The sequence below is a fragment of the Plecotus auritus genome, assembly GCF_963455305.1.
Source record: "Plecotus auritus genome assembly, chromosome: 2".
In the NCBI taxonomy this organism is placed as follows: Eukaryota; Metazoa; Chordata; class Mammalia; order Chiroptera; family Vespertilionidae; genus Plecotus; species Plecotus auritus.
Genome location: NC_137771.1, coordinates 17266072 through 17289146, shown reverse-complemented (window position 1 = coordinate 17289146; position 23075 = coordinate 17266072). Strand labels below are relative to the sequence as shown.

Below are 23075 nucleotides of genomic sequence, written 5' to 3'. Positions count from 1 at the left end.
TTAGTACACTGCTGGTAGGCCTGTAAATTAGTGCAGCCACTGTGGAAAACAGTATGGAGATTCTTCAACAAATTAAGACAAGAACTGCCATATCATTTCACTCATATGTGGAAACTAAAACAAATAATAAGCAAGCAAACAAAATAAAACAAAAACAAATGCATAGAGAGAACAGATGGGGGTTACCAGAGGAGAAGGGGGTTAGGGATGGGTGGAATGGGAGAAGGGGGTTATTGTATGGTGATATATGTGATGGATGGTATTGGGAGTGATCACTTTGTAGTATGTACAGATGTCGAATTATAATGTTGTGAACCTTAAACATAAAAAAAGAAAGGAAGGCAGGAAGGCAGGAAGGCAGGAAGGCAGGAAGGCAGGAAGGAAGGAAGGAAGGAAGGAAGGAAGGAAGGAAGGAAGGAAGGAATCAAAGATGACTCAGATTTTTGACCTGAGTAAGTGGAAGGAGTGACTGTTTCCTAGATTCGAAAGACAGTGGGAAAGCCTGGGGTTCCGTTTGGACATGTTGAGTCTAAGATTTCTCTTGGACAACCAGGTGGATGTGTCGAGTGATCAGCGGGATGTGGTAGTCTGAAGTTTAGAACAGAGAAGATAAAAATCTATGCACTGTCTGCATATAGATGTTATTTGAAATCACAAGAAAGGATGAGATCAGCAGAGAAATTAATATCCTAAGTAGATATAGAACATGAAAAGATGAGAACTGAACCTGGGGCCCTAACATTTAGAAGGTGTTGTTGCACCCAGTTGGTGTGGCTCAGTGGTTGAGCATTGACCTATGAACCAGGAGGTCATGGTTTGATTCCTGGTCAGGGCATACGCCCAGGTTGCAGGCTCGATACCAGTATGGGGCATGCAGGAGGCAGCTGATCAATGATACTCTCTCATCATTGTTGTTTCTATCTCTTTCCCTCTCCCTTCCTCTCTGAAATCAATAATAGATTTACATACACACACACACACACACACACACACACACACACACGAGGCCTGGTGCACGAAATTCGTGCATAGGGGGGCGGGGTGTCCCTCAGCCCAGCCTGCACCCTCTCCAATCTGGGACCCCTTAAGAGATGTCCAACCACCCATTTAGGCCCGATCCCGGTGGGATCAGGCTTAAATAGGCGGTCGGACATTCCTCTCAAAATCCAACACTGCTGGCTCCCAACCGTTCGCCTGCCTCTGCCTGATTGCCCCTAACCGCTTCTGCCTGCCAGCCTGATCACCTCTAACAACTCCCCTGCCAGCCTGATCGATGCCTAACTGCTCCCTGGCCGGCCCGATTGCCCCTAACTGTCCTCCCCTGCCAGCCTGGTCACCCCTAACTGCCCTCCCTTGCTGGCCTGGTCACCCCCAACTGCCCTCCCTTGCTGGCCTGGTCACCCCCAGCTGTCCTCCTCTGCTGCCTGGTCATCCCTAACTGCCCACAACTGCCCTCCCCTGCAGGCCATCTTGTGGTGGCCATCTTGTGTCCACATGGGGGCGGCCATCTTTGTGTCTTGGAGTTATGGTCAATTTGCATATTACTCTTTTATTGGATAGGATATATACACACATATATATGCAGAGAGAGAGAGAGAGAGAGTTGCTGAGGAGGAGGAAGAGGAGAAGGGGAAGGATTCAGCAACAGGAGACTGAGCAGGAACAGCCAGTAAAGTGGGAGGAAAACAAAGAGAAAAACCAGGAGAGAGAGGGATCTGATCAGCTAATTGAGGAAAGTGTTTCAGGAAGGAGAAAGTGGGTAGTGTGGCCCAGCAGTCTAAGAAAGAGAGAATGATTAAATGTGTTGAGATTGCTGATAGGTAAAGAAAAATAAGGACTGAGACAGACATTGCCATTTGATTGAGCAATATGTGCCACTCAAAATATATCACTTTGGCACACAGATTATTTTTAGCTGAAAGCAGTTGAGAAGAAGCAGATCTGGGAAAAGCTCTCTGCCTCCCTCTATTTGTATAAAAGTAGGACAAAAATTGACAGAAGTGTCCCTCTCTACCAGAAAAAAATAAGTTATTCACCAGAGACAACTTCAGACCCTTATCAGCCTGGAGACAGCACCAGAGGAATATATAGAACAAACTTTAGTAACTAGCCTTTATCTACCAATAGTTTCCCATATTTTTGTCTTCCACAATTTGCTACCACTAAATACAGGTCCTTTTCCTTTGTCTTGTCACTTCTCTAAAACTGTATTGTTCCTTTTCTAAGATGCTATATAAGCCCAACTTCTAAATAAACCTTTGAGTCACTCATCTCTGGATACACAATGAACATATTTCTGAACTGCTTTTCTCTTGTTGATGTGTACTTGGCCAGAACTTTTCCTCCCCTACAGAGGTCCTTAGTGACATTGACAAGAGCAAATTAGGTACAGTATTTAGGTATGAAAATCTAATTGGACCAGATTAAAGAGACTGGGAGGAGAAAAATGATGCAAACATTATCGACAATTCTCAAGTTTTTGGCAGTAACTGGAAGGGAGGTAGAGGTGAAGATATTGGTGTTAAAATGTCAAAATAATACATTATATGCATGATAGAGGTTGCCCATCATTGGTAGAGGTGACATACATTTCATTCATGATAGCTAATCAGGTAATTGCTGGGTGCTGTTCTAAGTGCATTGGTTAATATCCTCATAACAGCCCCATGAAATTGTCATCCCCTCCCCCCCCCCCCCCCGATTATAGAGGGAGAAACTGTGGAACAGGGGGGTTGATTGATTTACCGAAGGTCATACAATTAGTGAGTGATGGTGCTGGGATTTGAACCTAGGTAATATTCTACATTAGGCCACGCCTATACTTAACTTTTATACTATACTGCCTGGTCTGGCCTGGATCTTGGCCATGGGTAATTACCTAAGCCCCTAGATAATTTCTCCCAAGTGTTCTTTCCTGTTTTCTGTCATGACGTTACAACCTTCTCCAGGCTATGGAGGATCTCAGGGCTGAACCTCATGGGATCTGCCACCTCCCAAGGAGTCACTGAGAATGAAGTGAGGGAGAGACAGAGAGTACGGAGGATGGGAGCACAACAGTGAACATTGCCCTCAAGACTGGAAAGGATTAGAGGTCTCAAGGTTCTGACCTCATGTCACTTGTGGAAAGTCTCTCTACTAGTCCCACCCTTTCCCTCTCTTTTTTTGACCTGTGGTGTTTTGAAATAGTTCTGGATTCAGACACTAGAAAGCTGACTTGTGTTCAGGATCTGCTACCTAGTAGCTATGTGACCTTGGCCAAATGGCTTCATGTCTGAGTCTGGTTTTTTTAATCTATAAAATGAAAATTAATAATAGCTACTATCTATTGAGCCCTCACTATGTACCAAGACTTGGGTCATTGATAAACCTGGGGCATTTGGTTGTGAACTATAAGGGACTGAACCATTGTGAGGCATTATCATCATTATTCTGATCCTTGCCCTAAATGCTATTTCTTTGCTTATTTCCAGTATAACTGATGTTTTCTATTCACCTGCTCCCAGGTGACACAAGGTCCTTGGCTTTCTCTGAAGACTCCTTTAGACTCTTCTATCATCTCTCAAGTGGCGGGACCTGTTTCAGGAGAAGGTGCGGTATAGAGAATTCAGTTTAATGTCAGCACCTCAGTCACTATCACATCACTCTATTATTTAAATATACCTGTTTGTGAAAGGATACCATATCTTAAGAAAAGCACACAAATCATGAATGTTTGATGAATTATCACAAAACAACTACATCTGCATAACTTTTGTAACCACCACCCAGTAAAGAAATAGAACATTATCAGCACCCTAGAAGCCCTCATTGTGCCCACTTTGTGCCCCCTCCCAATCACTTCCACTTCCCTCCTCCCATGTCTTATCTCTGTGTTGCCAGAGCCCAGCACAAAGCCCTGCCAAGAGGCCCAGTAAATATTTGCTAAATTGAACCGAATGCCTTTGGAGCTAGTTACCTTGATTTTCTTGGCCTTGATTTACTCTTCTGAAAAATAGGGTCGGAATTTCAGTAATTTCTTAATTTTTTTTCTTTTAATATTTTTTTATTGATTTCAGAGAGGAAGGGAGAGAGAGAGAGAGATAGAAACATCAATGATGAAAGGGAATCATTGATCGGTTGCTTCCTCCATGCCCCCTACTGGGGATCAAGCCCGAAACCAGTTCATGTGCCCTGACCAGAAATCTAACTGTAACCTCTTGGTTCATAGGTCGATGCTCAACCACTGAGGCATGCTCGCTGGGCCAGTCAATGGTTGTTTTTAAAAACTTTACAATGATTCCAGTGTACGACGATGACCTCTTGAATCTTACCAATTCCATTGAAATCTCAATTCCACTACTGCTGTGGGTTGAATTGATCTTCCCAAAAGATGCTGAAGTTCAAACCACCAGCACCTATGAATGTGGTCTTATTTGGAAATAGTGTTATTGGAGATAATCAAGTTAAGATGAGTTCATTAGGATGGACCCCTAATGCAGTCTTACTGGTGGTAACCTTATAAAAAGGGGAGATTTGGACTCAGAGACAGTGACATAGGGAGGTTGCCATGTGAAGACAGGAGTTATGCTGCTACAGTCAGGAAACACCAAAGATTGTCAGCGAAGCACCAGAAGCTGGAAGCATGGAATAGAATCTTCAGGCATCCTCAAACTACGGCCCGCGGGCCACATGCGGCCCGCCGAGGACATTTATCCGGCCCGCCGGGTGCCGCTGCCTGTCCTGCTTAGCAGCCGACTCGTCCCGGGCCTGCAGTGCGCATAGGAATTTGTTCATAGTTGTTTTTTTTAAACTATAGTCCGGCCCTCCAACGGTCTGAGGGACAGTGAACTGGCGCCCTGTTTAAAAAGTTTGAGGACCCCTGGAATAGATGTTCCCTCACAGCCTTCAGAAGGAACCAACTCTGCCAACACCTTGATTTCAGACCTCTAGCCTCCAGAATATGAGATAATAAATTTCTGGTGTTTTTTTTTTAAATTTCTTTATTGATTAAGGTATTACATATGTGTCCTTATTCCCCCATTACCCCCCACCTCCCATTCATGCCCTCACCCCCCTGTTGTCTGTGTCCATTGCTGATGGGGTTTTTTTAAGCCACCTAGTTTGTGGAATTTTGTTACAGCAGCGCTAGCAAACTAATACAACTATTGACATACTAGCTAAGGAACTCGTTTTCACCCATTTTCTCATGTGCAAAACTGAAACCATAATAATAGTTCTATGTGCTGTGCTCTATTCTAAACCCTTTACACAGATTATCTCATATGGTCATCTCAGTAAGCCTCTGATAGGTACTGCTGCCATTACTGCTTACTTGACAGATGAAAAAGTGTGGGACAGGGAGGTTAAGTAACTTGCTCAAGGTCACTTGGTAACCAAATACATAAGATAATAATATATCCTTCACAAGACTAATGGGAAGCCTATGAGTCTGCGGGTGTGGATGTGAAAGCGCTTTGTAAATAGTAAAGCATTTTATCTCTGTTGGATAGAATCTCTATAGATCCAGGACTTTTTTGTGTGTGCCCTGCCGTCACTGCTTCTCCTTTCTCTTCCTACAGAACGTAATACTTCCTTCCGCCGGCGGCAAGGGGTCGCTGCGCTGCACGGACGCTGACAGGTCCCTCTAGCCCGCTCACGCTGGATGCTCGTTGGTGCCTATAAATGGCAGTGACCGGCTCAGCTAGGAATCAGCCCATTGCCGCCGGGGCTGCACCCGGCGCAGGAATCAGCGCTGGATCTAGACGTCGAGAAGCTGAAGCTGGGCCGGGGCGGAGCGCAGCGCCGCGCCGGGGCCACAAGGAGGGGCGCGTTGCCGGGGGCCCACCGCGAGCCGCCCCCAGCCCGCGCCGCGCTCTCCCGCCGAGCCGTCTGCCTCCGCCTTCCTCCCCCCTCCATTTCCCTGGAATCTCAGCCCGGCGCGCCTGCACCCCGACGCTTCTCTGGGTGGGGAAGCTCCCGGCGGCTTTCTGGCTTCACTCCTTCCTCGCAGCCTGGGCTCCCAGCCCCCTCGCTTCTTTTCCTGGACTGGGTCCCACCCGCTTCTGTCTTCCTTTAGCTCAGGTTCCCTGCTTCTTCCCATAGTCCCCGCTCCTCAGTCACTTTCTCAGCCCAGGTCCCAGCCTTCCCTCTTCCTTATCCTTGCCTGGGGTGCAACCTATTCTGTCCCTTCCTCTGTCCTAGGCGCAGTCTAGTCCCTACTCTCCTTTTCCCTGGCCTGGAGGTCCAGACCTTTCGGTCTCCTCCTGTGGTCCTTCCTGGGTCCTTGTCCCTCTTCCCCAGTTTGGAGTTCTAGATCGAGAACCCAGCCTCCCTCCACCCCAGAGGACTGCTTCCACACACAAAAAAAGACCTCTCTAAAACATGAACTTTTCCTAGAGACTGCCCCAGTCTCTCTTCCCACCTGCTGACCCCCTTACCACCTATGTCCCAGGTCTTACTCTCACTTTGCTAAGGGTCAAGGCCTACTGGGCTGAGGGAGGTAGGATGCTTCTGTGGTCTGGCGTCTGGGGTCCCTCTCTGCCTCGAGCCTTCCCTTCGTTGCTCGTGGTAGTAGCCTTGGGGGGGCTACTACCTGTTCTCAGGAGCCATGGCCTTCAGCTCAGTCCTACTGCCAGCACCATCCGAGGCTCAGAGCCACCACGAGAACGCTCAATTGGGGATGTCACCACCGCCCCACCGGAGTTCACCCCTGAGAGCCACCTTGTTAACCATTCCATCACTGAAAGTAGCATCAAGGCCCGAAAGCCCTTTCCAGTCCTGGATATCGACTACCCACACGTGCGCACACCCTTTGAGATCTCCCTCTGGATCCTGCTGGCCTGCCTCATGAAGATAGGTAAGTAGTTTGCTCTGATGCGTCCGCTGCCACCAAACTGGTGAGCTTCTTGCCCCATCCTTACCACTTGAGGCAGGAATAAAGGTCTGGACTCCTGTAATGTAGGCAGCCTCCATCCTGCCATCTTGGTCCTTCTCAAGCTTGAGCTCTGTGGCCTCTGTGGCTGAGGCCTCCCAAGATTAGAACCAGCAATTGTGCATGGGAAAGAACAGGATTAGAGCATGAGATGCTTCTGACATGAGGAATTTCAGCAAGACTACCAGGTCTGGCAAGTCTCCTCTGGCTGGACCAGACCCTGAGGGGAGCCAGGCACCCAGCTGTGTGTAAGGCAAAGAGAAGTGTCTTCCAGCAAGTGGCACAGACTGCTCTGTCAACAGCAACCAGTGCAATTAAATGCTTCATGGGAGGAGGGTTTTCCGGGGTGGAGTATATTTCTACTTTGCCTAAGGAGTTTGATTATAGTGGGAGGAGGAGGGAGGGTCAGTCTCGTGCTGGAGACCTAGAAGTGTGGTAGAACATGAGGGATCCCAATATTTTCACCTTCCTTTATCCCCGAAATATTACCTATCAGCTTTGCTTGCCCTGGCTGCGGAGGAGCCCCTGAATCAGTTTCCGGCCCGGGAATGCTATTCTTTGAACAGTTCATGGGACAGGGGACCCTGGAATTTCTGTAGTTTGTTTTGGGGGTGGAGGGGAGTGGAGGCAGTTGAAGCTTGGTCTGGCCCCAGCTCGCTTCCAGGTTGGCACCTGGCTATGTCTCAGGGTGGTGTCTGAGCTGGCCAGTCACGTTGTCCTGCTGCTCAACCAAGTGGGAGAAGGACAGGTGGAGGGGTTCAGGATGTTCTGGTCTGAGGAGACTTTGAAATGTTCTTTTTGGGAGAAAGGAAACAGAAAGTTGTTCCCTTCCAGAGGGTTGGTCTCTTTGCTAGGCCTGAGCACTCTGTTCTGCTGGGTGATTGATGGAGCTCACCGGAGCCTGCATAGCCCAGAAGTCCCTGGCAGGAGGGGGAGGGGGGTACTTTAAAACCTGACTTTGCTTTTTTAGCCCCAGCTAGCTGTAGAAGGCATGAGGGCCTGGTACTCTGGTGGTTTGGGTTTGGGGAGTTTGTGACTCTTGGCAGGAAGCCTTGCAGCTTTCCCAAGGACATGCAGGAGCTGAGTGGCAATGCCAGGCTGGTGTGAGGCAGGCTCTGGGACATGCTGCAGGAAGGCGCTCTGTTTTGACACATCCCAAACGGAGCTTGCTTCCTGGTGCAGGATGTTCTGGTCTGAGGAGTGCTGTGACAGTAGCAGGGCCTGGCCTATTCATGGACCTGGGCGATGGGCACCTATACCCTGATGGCAGCCAGTTTCCTGGAAAAAATCAAGGACTGGGCAAGGGGAGCCATGTGTACTGATTCTGACAAATAACATGACCTTGAACTAGCTGGGTCCTTTTTCTGCAGGTCTCGCCCACCTGCGAAACTGGCAAGAATCTCAATTTGACCATATCAATCCAGTCATGAAACCTATGTTTTAATTTGTTGTAAGAAACTGAAGTGACCATGATGTGTCATTTACTTGTGTGAGACCCGGAAGAGACCTCACAAGCACTGTCTATAAATTGCCCTCCTCTCTCCAATCACCTCTCCTTTCAACCACACCTGCCATTGTGTTAGGGCACTGGGGACTGGTACACACATTGCAGGTCTCAGTGACTTCTGGTGGGATGACAGCATGACCACAAAGATCCTACTGTGGGCGGTCAGGAGTTTGTCCATATAGGCCTGATATTTCTGGTTCTAATTGGGTCAGACTTGGCCTGCTTTGTCCCCACCAGAACCTGTGCCAGGGACCCTGGGTAGCAGGAGAACAGAGATAGTGCCATGGTAGGGGTATTAGTCTAGAAGTTAGGAAACTTGGCTTCTCATCCCACCTCTCTCTGTGACCTTGGACCAGTCACCCATCTCCACTTGTTAATTGACCCATGTGGCCCCTTCTGACCATTTCTGCCATTTCACTGCCTTAGGTAACTTACCCTGGCAAGTCGTTCAACCTTGGGACCTCAGTTGTCCTACTGTAAAATGAGGAGGTTGGATATGATCTCTGAAGGCCTTCACAGTTCTAAAAGTCTGTGTTTCTGGCTTTGGAGGGCATATTTCTGTGTCTGAAAACAGAGGCGTCCTAGCATCTGGCCATCCTGAGAAGGAAATACATAGAGAGAAAGATCTCTAGGGTCCCTGTTCGAGTGACAAAAGCGGCAGCCCACGTTTTCCTTCTCCCTTTGCAGTGTAGAATTGAGGTTAGATAAGGGCTCCACCACTTTTCCACTTACTTCTCTGTGCCTCAATTTCCTCTTATATAAAATGGGGAAATAATGCTATCTAGCCATAGCGCTACTGATGTGCTGATGACATAAATTAATACACATAAAGTTGTCTTTGTACCCACAGGAAGCACTCAGTGAGTGGCAACTGCCCGGGTTGGTATTTTAATCACCTAAGGGCATCCCCACCTCAGCCTCCTACAACATCCTTTGAGGCTGGAGGATTACAAATCTCTCTACCCTAGGCTGCCACAGGGTGTCAGGGTTTGGGGTGTGTCCTGCTGACTTTGTTTTCCTTTCCCTTAAGCTGTCTCCTGGAGCTGGCCCTAGGGGGAGGGAAATGGCACCAACTGACTTAGGAGGTAGGGTTGGGGGCTGAGACCATGCTCCCTCTGCACTACCCAAGAACCTTGGAGTTCATGTTGGGGTCTTGCCTGTTCTCTCAGTGCCCCAGTGTGGGTAGCAGCTATGTTGGAGCCCTCATTCTGTCATCTGTGGCAGCTGCTTCCCTTGCAAGGGGCCCCTCCTTTAAGAATAGAAAGTGCTGTGTGCAGTTCTCATTCCTACCCTAATCACTGAGCAGAGCTTTAGGTAGACAGAGATGGATGTGGGAGGGGCGGGGTTGGAGCTGAAGTTTTAGAGTAGATGCTCTGGCTTCTCTAACTGATTCAGTGGGTGAGTGGGCTAGTCACTTCCCTTCTCTGGCCTTTTTTCTCTCTGCAATCGCCAGGCATTCTTGCCTTTCCCTTGGTGGGGTGGGGCTCATGGCGGGAGGGGGTTTCAACTACTGCGAGAACTAGGAGAGTGACCCCAAGCCTTAGGTTAGGTCCATTCTCCACGCCCACCACACATTGTGATTTGGACCCTGCATGAATTCTGCTTTGTCCCCAGTTCACCTGGCTCCCAGTCCAGTGCTCGTGCCAGGGCAGAGCCTCCCTGTAACCCAGCTCACCACTGGCACCCACTGCATTTGTTTGTCCATATCCCTGACCCGGAACTCCTGGCAGAGGCCTGGGAGCCCAGAAAGCAGGTATTCATGTTGTCTCCTGACCAGAGGCAAAAAAGCCTTCCTTTGTCCCTTTACATCTTATAGCTTGTTTTGGTCTTTGCAAGGTGTATCCTGACATTTACTCTTAGAACAAGTTTGTGAGTAGAGGAGAATGGGAGTCATTATTGCCCACTTCACATATGTGGATATCAGAGCCAGCAACTGGTTTCCTATAAAAATAAGATTAGAACTTTCCTCTCCCACTTCTCAAAAGAAGAGAGGAACCACTTAAAGGTCACCTTGAAACTGTTACAAGAAGCCCGGATGGGACCTTTCTAAAAAAGAAAGAAGTGATCTTTTGCTCTTTGGGAAAATAGCTGAGTGACTGCAGGACAGTGGAGGGGAGGTCAACTGAGGACTAGGAGGAAGTCTTCGGGTAGGACATACGTCTCTAGAAGTGCCAGGGTTGGTGTTCGAGGGCCTGACTTGGTCATTTTGCTTGGAGTTCATTTAGCTAGCACCCACGAGGCACGCCTTTCCTCTGGGCTCTGCCCCACGCACCCCTCCAGCTCCGGTGGCAAGGAGAGACATGGTCAGCAAGCCTGGACCAGGCACGTTGTTCCTCTGAACCTGGCTTGCCTCATCCGTGAGGTGACACGCCATCTCTGCTTTCTAGGCACCCACTGCATTTAGAGTAGGACCCACGTAGAGACTGAATGTGGGAATGCCCCGCGCAGTGCCCAGCTCGCTATGGCAGCTCTCAGGGCCTGTTCAGACTCCATCCCCTTTGGGCGGTCTTCCCAGCCCACTCCAGCCCACAGCAGTTGCTTTCACTTCTCCCCCTTGAACCCATCTCCCTTATTGTTTATCCACAACTTTGGCATTAGGCCTAGCCTGCCCTGTGACATCTCTTCTGTGTTGTGTGTGTGTGTGTGTGTGTGTGTGTGTTTTAATAAGAGTAACCATTTATTGAGTATCTACAGAGTCGAGTCAGGCACTGTATAAAAGTGATCTCATTTAATCCCCACTAAAATCATATGAGATAAAGGCTCTCTCTGTGGCAGACGAGGAAACAGCTCAAAGAGGTTATCTGCTGTGATGCTGAATTGCTATTTATGTTCTGTTTGAGTCTTGGCATAGCCTCCTCGAGGGGTGCAGTTACATCTCCTGCCCCTCACATTCCCTTTGGCAGATGCACACGGCCCTGCACTGGGTAGGTGCCCAGTTCACTGCACCTGCCCTGGGAGTTGTAGGACTCCCTTTAGGGACGGGGCAGATGTCAATGGTGGCAGCGCTCTCCCAGCCCTGAGAAAACGGTAAGCATTCTCTGTGCTGGCTTTGGGCCCATTCTCCGTCCCTATGAGTCCTCATGGGGGCACCTGAGGTTGGGCCTGTCCCTTGTCCTCTGGTAGTGACCTTGCCATCTCTTTGCTGGTGCCCTCTCGGTAGTCTGACTGCTTCTTCCCTGCTTGGGCAGGAGGGGTTTCAGTTGAAGGGTGGTTTTCTTCATCCAGCAGGGGTGGCTGACCTGTTGTGATCTCCTGCCTGGGCAGAAAGGGTGCTGGGTTGCTTTTGGTCACCCTCAGGGCTCAGCAAGATCCCTGGGAGACAGCTCTGTGTTGGCATCAGGTGGCATGGCTTTCTTTATCCCTAAAAAGTAGGTGGAGTTTAGTAGTCATTCTTGTGGGTACTGTAATTTGCGTATACGGTATTTAATTCTGATCATCTCAATGAAGGTCCTGTGGGTTAGAGTAGCAGGTGATATTGGTGTACCCATCTTCTTTCCTGACATTTGGTTCATTGAGAGGATCAAGGGGAACCATAGATCCAAAAAGGCTCTGAGGAGAATAAGTGACCAGACACATCCATGTTGGCAACCTGAATGGTCATAGGGAGGCACACCAGTTCTCCTGCAGGAGGGAAGGGCTGGAGGAGCGGGGTGACCTAGGGTTCAGGTCAGCACAGGTCTGCGTTCTTACCACACCTTGAACACATCTGTAATTGCTTGAAGGAGGAGCATGAGGGCTGGACTCAGAGCTCTCTCTGTGGAGCAACAAACCTTTGAAAGGGAGGGCTTTTCCTTTCCCTTGGAGTGTTTTAGGTCCTCTAGGAGGGGGAAGGAGAGGCAGAGAAGTAAATTAAAACAGAAAATATGCCCGGCTGGTGTGGCTCCGTGGTTGCTCGTTGACCCATGAACCAGGAGATCAGGGTTTGATTCCAAGTCAAGGCACATGCCCAGGTTTGGGGCTCGATCCCCAGTAGGGGGCGTGCAGGAGGCAGCCGATCAATGATTCTCTCAACTTTGATGTTTCTATCCCTTTTTCCCTCTCCCTTCTTCTCTCTGAAATCATTAAAAACAAAGAAATAACAACAACAAAATCACACAGAAAACATGCTGGATGGGAGGGAGTGGGGAGGTGAAGAGACCTGAGGTCTGGTCGTAGCTCTTCGCTGCCTAGCTGAGTGGCCTTAGGCAAGGCACAACCTCTCGGAGCCCCTGTTCCCTAACTTGTAATATTGTGGTAGGTATTTGTTCATTACATTAGCTGGCTCCTATTAACCTCCTGTTTCAGAGGCTGTGTCGGGTACTTGCACAGCCAGAAAACATTGGGGTTTAAGCCGAGATCCGTCTGTCTGACTTGGGAGCCCATGTTTTCTTTATCATGGTGCCCCGACTCCCTTTCAGGTCAGAAGTTTTATTCCCCAAATCATTTTGAACAGGGAAGGGTGACAGGTTTTAGTATTTCAAGTCTTGGATGCTCTCTGTGGATCATTTCTTGGGTTTGGGGGGAGACTGTGACCCTGTCCAAGTCCCGCTGTGAAGCAAATAGTCCTCAGAGGTGGCTGGCGTTGAGAAATACAGGAGGAGCTGGGAATTGGAGCTGAGGGGCCCCAGGCTCCCTTTGGGAATGCCAGCCTATACACAGCTGGCAGGCCTTCCTTCTTCCCTCCCTTTTCCCATCACCCTCCACCCCCACCCCTTTCCTTCCATGGTGGGGAGAAGGCTCACTCAGCAAACCCAGGACCTGGGTTATTCCTGAGTCATCCATCGCCTGTGTGGGCCTCATTTTGCAGCACTCATTCCCCCTGCAAACGTCTGAGTCAGACATGTCTCCCCAAGGTTGTCTGCATACACCACACTGGGCCAAACCATCTCTTTAGATGCTGATAAACATCAGCTGGCACTTTAAGGCAGCCCATGATTATATGTGGGTATTTTTAATCTTATGGGCTAATCTAATTTTAACTGAACTAAGTTTTGGATTGGGCCTGGATCAGTGGCTGCTCCCTTTCCCTGGGATCATGCTGACTTCATTTTCTTGCCCCTAAAGCTCATCCAACATGAGGGGCCAGTTCTCAGGGTCTGCTAGGCCAGACCTGACCCCTGAGTTCTGTTACTGACTTGCTGAAAATCTGGAGTTCCGCAAATTACCCCAGCAAGCTTTTTCCTGAAAAGATGTTTCCTTAAGCAGCTCTAAGTGGGGCTCAGAATGAGAAGTCCTGTTCCTTCCTAGGCCCCCTTCCTGCTCTCTTGGGGGACACTTACCCCTCAGGCTGGACTGGCCCTTCCACAGTGCTCAGGCTGTTTGAGACCAGGCCACTGAAGGTGGAGAGGTGACATCACAACTGTGTGTTAGGGCCCACAAACTCACCAAAATAATAGACAGCTAACACTTACATAGCACTTGCCTTGTGCCAGACAAAGTTAAAGGCTGTGTCTTTGTGCTGGCCAGCCAAGACTGGGAGCAGCTAATTAATTCGTCTGTTTAAGCTGGGGTGGAAGAGACAGGTCAGCTGAAATATCCATCAGGCATTTAACTTGTGGCCCGTCGGGAACCAACAAGAGTGAAACCCCAGCCCTGCTCATTAAGCGCCCCCGGTCTGCTTAGGAGAAAGTGGTTGATCTGTGTGCAGGGCTGGGCAGATTCCTGGCTGAAGCAATGTTCTGAGGAACAATCAGTCCCCAAGGGCAGGGGTGGTTAGGGAAGGCTTCTCAGAGGAGGTGGAACTTGAGCCAGTCTTGACGGGTAGAGAATTAGATAAGCTGGCGTGACAGAGAGAGCTATTCTTAGTACAGATTCCTACAAGAATGTAAGCCCCTTGAGGACGCAGCCTTTCTGCGTCTGGCTCCAAAATATTTAAGAATGAGTGAATGCTTGATTGATTCAGGGTCCACATGAAGCATTTGGCCACACAGAAACCGGTTTGACTGCTCAGAGAGGAGGGAGAGCAAAGTTTGGAGAGGCTCGTCACCAGACTGAAGGCCAGGCCAGCGAGCAGAATGAGCTCCGGAAGCGACAGATGATGCTTTCTGTGCGTAGCTGCCTGTCTCCGTCCCTCCCAGCCTCCTGCCGCTGGCTCTAATTAATGGAGGGTCTTGCAAGGGCATCCTCTCCCGGCTGGGTGGGGTCTGTCTAGAAAAGTCTGGGTTTGTTTGGTCGGCTGTTGATTTGTGTAAGTAAAAGCAAGATACCAGAGCGTCCTCAGGGGGCTGCCAAGAGCCCTAATTGAATTAAGCTTTTCCCGGGAAGATTCCTCAAGCCATCAACCACACTGTGACTGTGAATTACTGAGACTAGTGGCCATAAACCACACAAGAAAGCAACCTCATTATAGTTGTACCTGGACAGGTTGACTTATGGCTTCTCTTTGTTTTTATGTGTGTGTTGGGAGTGGATTGAGGCCAGAATCTCCTTTCTGTGGCAGATTTGTTTTTATTTTTATAATATGAATAAATAAAACATGTTCATGGTAAAAAAAAAAAAAAAAAAAAAAAAAACAATAAAAAAACACAAAAACAAAAACCCAAACAAACAAAAATAAACACCAGAAATACAGAAGGGTATTAAGGTACAAAGTAAAAGTACCCCTCCTCACTTCTCTGACCACCCCCACTGTCATACTCCCCAGAGGTTAACACTGTTATCTTTTCAGAAATTCTCTATGAATATATGAGTGTGGGAGTATGAGGGCAGGTTTAATTTTCATAAAGCCATTTGTAAAGGGACAGACATCTAGGCTGGGAATTGGGGATCTGGGTCCTAGTCCTAGCCCTGCCTCTTTCTTACATATTGATCTATGGTAAGTCATTTTGCCACCCTGGGCCTCAGTTTCCCTATCTGTCCATTTCCACTGTTGTCTCTGGGACTTTCCAACAGGAAAGGCAGTCATCCCAGGGGGCCCTCTGCTCTGGGGAGGCCTGGGCAGACTTGTGAGGCCCTTGGAGAGGGATCTACACAACCCATTCTTTGGGGATGTGTCACTGCGTCATGATCCCTGGCTTCAGAGCACAGAATCCTCGAGTACAAGATGATGGTCATTTCCATCTCCAGCTCTGGGTTATGGGATTAAATAAATGGGTTCTCAGAGAGCCCACTCTCTTGCTGGGGAAATAAGATAACACACGAGGGAGAAAGCACAGGTGGGGAATTGTGTCACTCAGGCTGGGATGCTGAGGTTATCAGAAAGAAGGAGAGATGAGGGAAGGCTTCCTGAAGGAGGTGATCTTTTTAAAAATATATATTTTTATTGATTTCAGGGAGAGAAAGGGAGAGGGAAAAAGAGACAGAAACATCGGTGATGAGACAGAATCATTGATTGGCTGCCTCCTGCACCCCCTTCTGGGGATCAAGCCCCGCAACCCAAGCATGTGTTCTGAATTAAACCCTGACCTCCTGGTTCATAGGTCGACACTCAGCCATTGATCCATACTGGCTGGTTGTGAAGGAGGTGATGTTGAGCAGTGGGCCAGGTGGAGAAGAGGAACATCAGTCAGGAAGGCTTTTAGAAGGGATTCTGGCTTAGGTGGGAGAATGGACTGGGGTCTGCTGTTCTAGGATATAGGTTCCTAAGAGTCTTCCTCAGTGCATGATGGAGTTGAAGGGTGCATGGATCCCCTAAAGTAGCCTGCAGACATTTATGTATGTACTAGAAGCCCGGTGCATGAAAATTCATGCACTGGAGGGTGGGTCCCTCAGTCCATCCTGCCCCCCTCACAGTCCGGGAGCCCTCGGGCAGGAGGCAACCCAGCGATCAGGGGGAAGGCAACACTCCCATCACACCTCTGCTGCTGTCACTGCCCGCAGTGCAAGCCTTGGCCGGCCCGGTTACCTGAGCCTCGGGTGGCCCTGGGCGGCTGGGCAGCCACCATCCGAGGCTTGCCTGCACCTCGGGCTGGCCCTGGGCGGCTTGGGGGCTGAGGGAACTGGGGGACTCCTGAGGCAGCCTGCCACCCAGGAGGGGCTGAGGGGACTGGGCACCACCATCTTGTGGCTGTGGGCACTGCCATTTTAGGGTGGGGCAGCAATTAGCATATTCCCTCCTTATTGGCTGTGGGCGTCGCCATCTTTGAGGGCATGGCAGTCAATTAGCATATTCCCTTCTTACTGGCTGTGGGCGCTGCCATCTTTGAGGGCGGGGCAGTCATTTAGGATATTCCCTCCTTATTGGCTGTGGGCGCTGCCATCTTTGAGGGTGGGGCAGTCAATTAGCATATTCCTTCTTTATTAGATAGGATGCTTTTATCAGAGGGTGAAGACCCATAGTAGCTACAGATTTTCGGACGGATCTGTGGCTCCCCAAAGGTTAAGAGCTTCAGCCTTGTGTGCCGTGGGAATTTGAAGAAGGGTAAAGGACTTTACTTGGACAAAGTGGTACTAACCCTGGGATGAGTGGAATTTGCCTGGGGAACTGTTGAATTCCTCGGCTAGAGGAATGAACCTAGTCAGAATGAGTAAGCTGTCTGCTGGGAGAAGAGAAGGGAAAATGACTCTAAAGTAGAGAAACACTTCCGGATTGGGGAGCAAAGCAGCTGCAGCAGGCTCCTCCCTCCCCTGTTCAGGCAGGGAAGATCCTGGGTTCCTTCTGCCCCCTGGTTTGCTGGGTTTCTGTGGTGAGCCCAGCGGTAACTCAGGCCGCTGCCCTTTTTCCTACAGTGACTAGGGCCTGAACACACCTCTGAGGTTTTGTTAGGGGGAACAGCTACCTTTGAGGCAGCAGAAGCAAGGGATTGCCACTGAAGGGACAGGCTGTGAGGGTGTCGTGTTAGGCAGCCCCAATTGGCCTCTACTGTTTTCTGAGAAAACTAAGCCCCCATTTGCTGCTCTCACGCTGCTTTTGGAAGTGAATATTATTCTGCCTCTGCAATATTAGAGGTAGACAGAACCTTATTTTAGCCTGTGGCCCGAAGACGCAAAGGGGAAATGGAGATGTTTTGATGCAGTCTCCTCGTTTTCCAGTGGAGGCCCAGAGAGGATGTACCCAGAACCATACACAAGTCAATGGCAGAGGGAGGGCTTTTTCTGTTCTGTTGACTAACCCCGGGGGTCTCTGGGCAGTAAGAACTGGACCAAGAGGAAGGACTATGGTCTCTGGCCTAGATGTTGGTATCTAAGCATTAGTTACTCTCTAGTGAGCCCTTTAAGGCTAAGGAAGGGCAGCTTCCTGCTGGAGTATCTATCAGAGAACTATTAATGGTAGGGAAACCATTTGGCCCAGCCACAAAGGTCCTTGCAGGAGAACCAAGTGAAAGGCCTGGGACTTCTGAGCCAGCCTGGAGGCTTCTTCCCTCACCCATCAAATTCCTCAGATCTTTGTATTCCATCACGAAATAATGTTGAGCCTGGGTGCTGTGCTTTTTATTTTTTTATTTTTTATTTTTTTAAATATATTTTATTGATTTTCCACAGAGAGGAAGGGAGAGGGACAGAGAGCCAGAAACATCGATGAGAGAGAAACATCGATCAGCTGCCTCCTGCACACCCCCTACTGGGGATGTGCCCGCAACCAAGGTACATGCCCTTGACCGGAATCGAACCTGGGACCCTTGAGTCCGCAGACCGATGCTCTATCCACTGAGCCAAACCGGTTAGGGCGGTGCTGTGCTTTTTATAGCATCTTTGCCATCAAACCAGGGAATGAGATCTCCTGGGTCCTGGGCCAGGGCCCACAGGACTCTGGATGCTGTACCAGGTAGGCAGGGTGCCAGTGTGAGGCGGAGCAGCTCCCTAGCTGAGCACAGCCCCAGCCTCAAGTTACAGCTTAATAGAGCGGGGAGCAAGCACCCGACCCTTCCGGGCCTGCCTGGCTGGTGGAGCTAGCAGAGATGCAGGAGAACGGCTCTCTCCTAAGGAGTTCAGGAACTGGTTTGAGAAGTGCAATATAGACACAGAGTAGTGAGGCAGTAGAAAATGGCTGTGATTCGAGGTACAGATGGAATTCTATGAGGGTTTAGAGGAGGCAGAAGGACCTCACCTGGGAGGAAGGGGAGTGGCTTTGTGAAGGTGATGGGTGAACTCGGATTTCGATGAGAAGCTTGAGTGAAACAGCATTTGGGCACAAACAGAAGCTTCTATTTGGGGACCTTTGGATTGCACAGCTCAACAGACTTCGCTTCAAATCTCAGCTCTGTCACTTCGTAGCACCATGACTTTGGGGAAGTCACTTTCCCTCTTTGAGTCTCAGTTTGTTCATCTGTAACAGGGGTAACACCTGGCAGGGATGCCAGGAGGGTTTGGGGAGAGTGCTCTTGTAAGATGCGTGGTACAGTGTTTGGCACGTTCTGTACACTCAGTAAGTGGTGGCTCTTAGGAGCCCCCTTCGGGTCCAGGAGGAAGAGACATACTTTGTTTTCTCTGACTCCTGAGTTTCTCAGGATCTGAATAATCACTCAGCAGTGATGCCCTGCTGTGTGTCCAGTACTGTGCTGAATAGTATTTCTCCTTTTATTGAGTACCCCCCTAAGGTGGCAGAGCACTTTCCAGCATGCATCAGGAAACCTTTTGGGGAGATGCCGTTATTCACTTTTTTATCAATGAAGAAGCCAGCCCAGAGAGGTTAGGTGACTTGCCTAGGATCACCCCAGGGCTTCCCATTCCAGGTCCCGTACTATTTCTCCCACTTAACAGGCATTTCACCACCTAACTGGAATAGAAAGACTTGCCACTTGAAACATTTAATGAACAAAGCACGATTTTGTATGACATCTTGACATGTAGCTATAAAAGCTACGCTTTTGCAGAACAGATGACGGTTTTTAAAATAGACCCAGCTATGATGTGCCAGTGTTAAGGGCAGAAGATTCTGCCACTTAGTAAGTGCATCTCTCTATCTGAACCTCAGTTTCCCCAATCAGTGAAGTGATGCCTTTAAAGCCCAAGCACATCGTAAGCACTCAGAATTGGGAGGTGGCACTATCCTGGTAGCATCAAAGGAAGAGGAGATGAGAGTAGAGTCTAGAAGCGGAGGATGATTTTAGGGCCAGAGGGCACTGATTGGGGTAAGGCTGAATGTCACCAGGACCGGTGAGACCGTGAACCTGTGAGCTGAGGCATCTGAGTTTGGAAGAGGGGGAGACCCACACTCAGCAAACACTGATTCATGCCTGATAAAGCTGTGCTAAAGGTGGAAAGATGAATAAATATAATCTCAGGCTCATGGTGCAGGGCGGGGCGGGGGGCTGGGGGAAGGGGGAGGCCAACATGCAAACAGGCATTTGTGATGTGCTGTGAAGGGTGGGAGGCGAATCAGAGAAGGCTTCCCAGAGCTTTAAGCTGAGGCTTGAAGGTTAAGCAGAAGTTTGCTCCGCTCACACGGAGGGAGGAGCTGGAGAAAGGCATGGAGAGGTATGCATAATGCAGAGCCACGGCCTTTTGCTTCTAAAACCCCCTCCACCTCATCCCCATGCATTGTTCACCCACTTGCTTGGCTGGGAGGAGAAGCTGAGCCGCTCTGTGGGGCTGTGAGCTGCAGGGTTTGGTGTTGTCATAGGTCAGTGGTAAGTTACTGCTACCGTTTGAGTGCCTGGCTTTGTGCTGAAGGCTCCACATAGCACATCACCGTCCAGGTGTCATGGCAACCCTGAGGGATATGAGTTGTGATGTCTGTCTTTATCCAGCTCGCAGCTACCTCCGGAAGGTAAAACGGGATCATTAAGTGCATGATGATCACTGTGTCATTGCCTCAAAGCCCAGAGGACTTCAGGGAGGGGAGAAAGGTGGCTGGAATGAGCAGGGAGCAGAGGCCTCTGTGCAGGTGTGGTCACAAGACTCTCATAAGAGGGGAGGTGGTGGATCAGGCGAGGGTCACAGTACCAGCTGAGGCTCTGAGCGGTGCGTGTGAGTGGCACCTGAGAGGAGGCCCGGCCAGCTGAGGCCTGGGTCGGGGCTGGGGGTCAGTGAGGAATAAGATTGGGTAGGTGGGAGCACCTAGAACTCCAGCCAGATGGGTATGGACTTGGCAGGGCTTCTCAGGCTGGTGGAAAGCGTGGCTCTGTGGGTGGAATGCTTGCCCCTTTGTTTCATTTCCTCTTCTGCTCTCCCCGTCTAAGTGATGAGCATCTCTGACCTAGTGACTCCAGGTGTCTTCTGGCTCCACTCCCCTCTGCTTGTTATCAGCTCTCTGCAGAGCAGCCACAGGGATCCTTTAGAAATGTAAACTGGAATGTGGTGCTCCCCTGCTAAAAACCTTTCCATTGCTTCTTGATGAACTTGCGGTAAACTCCAAGGGAGGTGTGGCCTGTGCCTCTGTCAACTTCACTTCCTGCTGCTCTTTCCCCTGCTCAGCTCACACCAGCCTTCTTGGGTTCCTCAAACACACCGAGCCTTGCCAGGCCTGTTCCTCCAGGCGGCCACCACACTTGCTTTCCCCAGCCTAGACTACTGCCCGTACACCACCAGCTCTCTCATTCAGGCCCTGGATCAAATACCATCTCCACAGAGAGGCCTGACCACCCAGTCTAATGTGTAGCACTCCCCCCCGCACCCCGCACCCTCCTTCCATGTCAGACACTATTCTCAGTGCTAAGGACACAGGCAGGAGCAAGACAGGGAGACTCCTATGTCAAGGGCTCACTTGCCAGAGTGGACACAGCAGTGTTGGGTGGCAATAGATGTCCTGAAGAAACTAAACATGGGAGAGATGCGCTACTCTGGATGGAAACAAAGGCCTCAAAGGGAGATGGCTTTTGAGCTGAGCAATGACAAGAAAGATGGTGCCTTTCAAAGACCAGGGGACTTATGGAGCCCCTGGGAGGCAGCCAATCGATGGGTGAGTGGGTTCAAGGAACCTGGAGTAGAGTAGAGAGGGAGGTGTGTGAGAGTGGAGAGGAAGGCAAGGGCCAGGGCACATTGGGCCTGTGTGTGGGCCTGGGTTAGACATTGCATTGGATTCTAGCTGCTATGTGGTGCCATCGGAGGCTTTGAACAGGATGTCGTGGTCTGACGTGGGGAGGGAAGTGCAGAGCAGCCTGCGAGTCAGCGGTGGAGAGTTGGCTCTGGTTTGTGCTGGCCACAGTGAGCCAAGCAAAGTGGGTCGCTGGCCCACAGCTACTCGCCCGGGTCTGTGAAAGCATCTAGAGCGAAGCTTCCAACAGGCACCTCTGGCCAGGCCAGGGTGGGACAGGAGCTCCGGCCTGAGAGGGCCATTCCCAGGGAGGGGTGAGCAGGGAGCAGGAGCAGAGCAGGAAGGGGTGAAGGCATGTGGGGAAAGCAATGGTTGAGTGGGTGCCAGGCTCTGCTGGACTCATGCCCCCTCCTTGGCCCAGCCCCAGCATCTGCAGGCAGGCGGTCACCAGACCTGTAACGTGGGAGGTGTGGTACCGCCCAGCCCAGCGCCAGGACCCTGATATGCGTGTTCTGGCTGAATTCTGTGGCCCCATGTGGCCTGGGGAGTTTTCATTCCGGGAAAGGGCTGGCCTAGAATCAGAATCGGATTTTATTGTTGGGAGGGATCCTAGAGACAGAGTGAGGAGTCCAGGAGGTGTAGTGGACAAGATAAAGGGGTGGAGTCAAAAGGCCTGGACTTCTGAATCCTGGCTCTGGCTCCTGCTGCTATGCAGTGCCTGGTGTGCAGGATGGGGAGGTTCAATGATTGCTGTGGTATCGTAAGTGATTGGAATTGTTTGGTGAGCAATCACCAATGACGGAGCCTGGCCCAACCCCCTCATTTCACAGAGGAGAAAGCGGAAGCCCCAAGGGGAAATGTGTCCACAGGCCACAGTGGGCGGTGGCAGAGCTGGGGTTAGTTCAGGTCTCCCAGCTCATAGTCCGTGATGGTGTAAATGTCATTCTTTCCTGCACATTTCCCTCTTGAACAGTCCCCTTTCCTTCTGCAGGGGTGAGGTGGCTGTCCCCGGGTGTCCCACCTTCTCTTCAGCTGGCCTCTAAGCACCTACTATGTGTTAGCACTGCTGTGTGGGAGGAGCTTCCCACCCTTGTGGTGCTGCCAGTTTTGTGTGGGAGATAAGACATGTAAACAGCTAGTATACAAAGCAGGCTGAAGTGACAGGGAGGCAGCACAATGCCGAGTGGGCCCTGGTGGCAGATGGCTCTTGGTTCTGGCTCTGCCATTTAGATGCAGTAGCCACGAGGCCCAAACCTACTTTGGGACGGATCAGGAAAGCCTCTGATTCAATGCAGTTGAAAAGTGAACTGCAGAGATTTTGGGGACATAACCATGATTGGCCTGTGTTCAGGACAAGGCTGTCCTGGCAGGTGGAGAATGGACCAGATGAAGTTTTTCCTGGTGTTCCTGGCTCCGGGAATTTTCCACCTCCCTATCTGTGGATAATTATCTTTCCTAAGAAACTGACCGGATGGGAAACGGCAGGAAATGGTTTAGGACAAGGATTGTGTAGGAGTTGGGGGGAGAATGGAGAGGATATAGCAGGAGAGGGGGACACATGCCAAGCAGCAGGAGTGATTCCCTTTGCAGGGGGAGGGAAGAGGGCCAGCACAGACTGGGGATTTGAAGCAGAGAGTGGGTGGCTCTGGGGGAGCCAAGTTCCTCAAAGCTCCTCTACTCCTGGTTCCTGCTGGGTAAGAGGGTTAAGGTTGACTGGCAGGGTCTAGCTTTTCTGAATCAACAGGGGCTGGGATCCTAATGGGAAAAGTGTGAGGCAGTGTGGCCCAGCGGCGGGAGCACTGTCCAGGTCTGCTGCTCAGCTATCC

General features: G+C 50.2%; 1 protein-coding gene across 1 annotated transcript in view; it reads left to right on the top strand.

The window, feature by feature from the left end:
* The first annotated feature begins 6353 nt into the window (after nt 1–6353).
* Nucleotides 6354–23075, top strand: part of SLC9A1 (solute carrier family 9 member A1) — a 53942-nt gene continuing 37220 nt past the window's right edge. Inside the window, exon 1 of the mRNA XM_080656961.1 lies at nt 6354–6835. Within this exon, the coding sequence (XP_080513087.1) occupies nt 6484–6835 (352 nt within the window). The 5' untranslated portion in view covers nt 6354–6483. The remainder of the gene's footprint in view (nt 6836–23075) is intronic.